The sequence below is a fragment of the Metschnikowia bicuspidata genome, assembly GCF_001664035.1.
Source record: "Metschnikowia bicuspidata var. bicuspidata NRRL YB-4993 chromosome Unknown METBIscaffold_4, whole genome shotgun sequence".
NCBI lineage: Eukaryota > Fungi > Ascomycota > Pichiomycetes > Serinales > Metschnikowiaceae > Metschnikowia > Metschnikowia bicuspidata.
Genome location: NW_017387734.1, coordinates 1,471,015 through 1,472,299, shown reverse-complemented (window position 1 = coordinate 1,472,299; position 1,285 = coordinate 1,471,015). Strand labels below are relative to the sequence as shown.

The following is a 1,285-nucleotide window of genomic DNA, read 5'->3' as shown; positions in this document are numbered from 1 at the left end:
CTACATTAACATTCTATTTCATCTACTAAGAGGATTCTCATCTACATTAACATTCTATTTTATCTACTTGGAGGATTCTCATCTACATTAACATTCTCATCTATATCAACATTCTCATCTATATCAACATTCTCATCTATATCAACATTCTCGTCTACAGTAACATTCTCATCTATATCAACATTCTCGTTCACATTAAGCATTCTCATCTTAATCAGATGATCAAAAGGGTCAATCAATCTCGTCTGTACAATCTCATCTGCATTAACAACTCATCTACTCTCGTCTACATCAATTATTTCATCTACACCCAAATCCCCTTCTACACCAAACATTCTTCGCCCGCATATTCTTATCTTGCCTGCTATCTATGTACACGCTATCCCAGGCTTACCGGGCCCCATATCTGGAGACAAACCAGTTCAACGCTTCCTGCTCAATGAAAATCCGCTTGGCCTTCAACAAGTCCCGCACCTCCACGGACTCCTTGACCAAAACATCGCACTTTTTGCCCATGTTGGCCGACGCCTCCAAGAGATTGCTTCTCTGCTCGTTGGTGATGAACAACAAGTGCAAGCCATCCAAGTCATGGTGCTCCACAAACTGGCGCATCTGGTCCACGTGGCTGAACTGGAAGTCGGCGGTCTCGTTTTCGCCGCCAATGACGAAAAGACGCCCGTTTCGGTACTGGTCGCTCAACGCGGTCTGGAACCCGCGGCTGTATACTTTCAAGGGCAAAGAGGTGGACCAGTCGTGCGGCGCCTTGATTCCGTGGGCCTTGATGCCGTTGTCCCGGATCGGCGAATTGGCATCACCCACTCTGGCACGGCCCGTGCCTTTCTGAGGGTGCAACTTTCTGTTGGAAAACCACTTGTCCTGCTTGGTGGGGACATAGCCGGCGCCCACACGTGACTTGTCGGCCTCGTACACGACGGCACTCCACAAGAAGTCTCTTCTTAGAGGATGGTCCAAGAATGTCGCAGGGTATGGGGCCATGGTTTGGGGCTCCAAGGAGGGGAAGCTTCTGAGCGACGCCAACGTGTATTTGGGGGGCGTGCCTACCGACAACTTGGTGGGCACGGCCTTTTTGACTGCAGCTTTGATCATTTTGTGTGCTTCGGCTGGACCTGAGAGCTTATCACCAATGAATTTTTCAGTTGGAGCTCGCGACATCCCGGGTCACGTGACCGGGGACGTGCCGGGGCGGTGCCGGTGAGTATTCTTTGGGGATAGGATTCCAGAAAAACCTCGTGGTTTCTGCCGCGAATCTTTTGTGGCCTTTGGG

At 49.9% G+C, this 1,285-nt stretch overlaps 1 protein-coding gene across 1 annotated transcript; it reads right to left on the bottom strand.

The window, feature by feature from the left end:
• Positions 1 to 390: 390 nt before the first annotated feature.
• Positions 391 to 1,107, bottom strand: YML6 (mitochondrial 54S ribosomal protein uL4m; the record flags this gene model as incomplete). The annotated part of the gene is made up of 1 exon (XM_018857691.1): positions 391 to 1,107. One exon carries the CDS (start codon positions 1,105 to 1,107, stop codon positions 391 to 393), a length of 717 nt encoding a protein of 238 aa, XP_018711203.1.
• Positions 1,108 to 1,285: the final 178 nt, after the last annotated feature.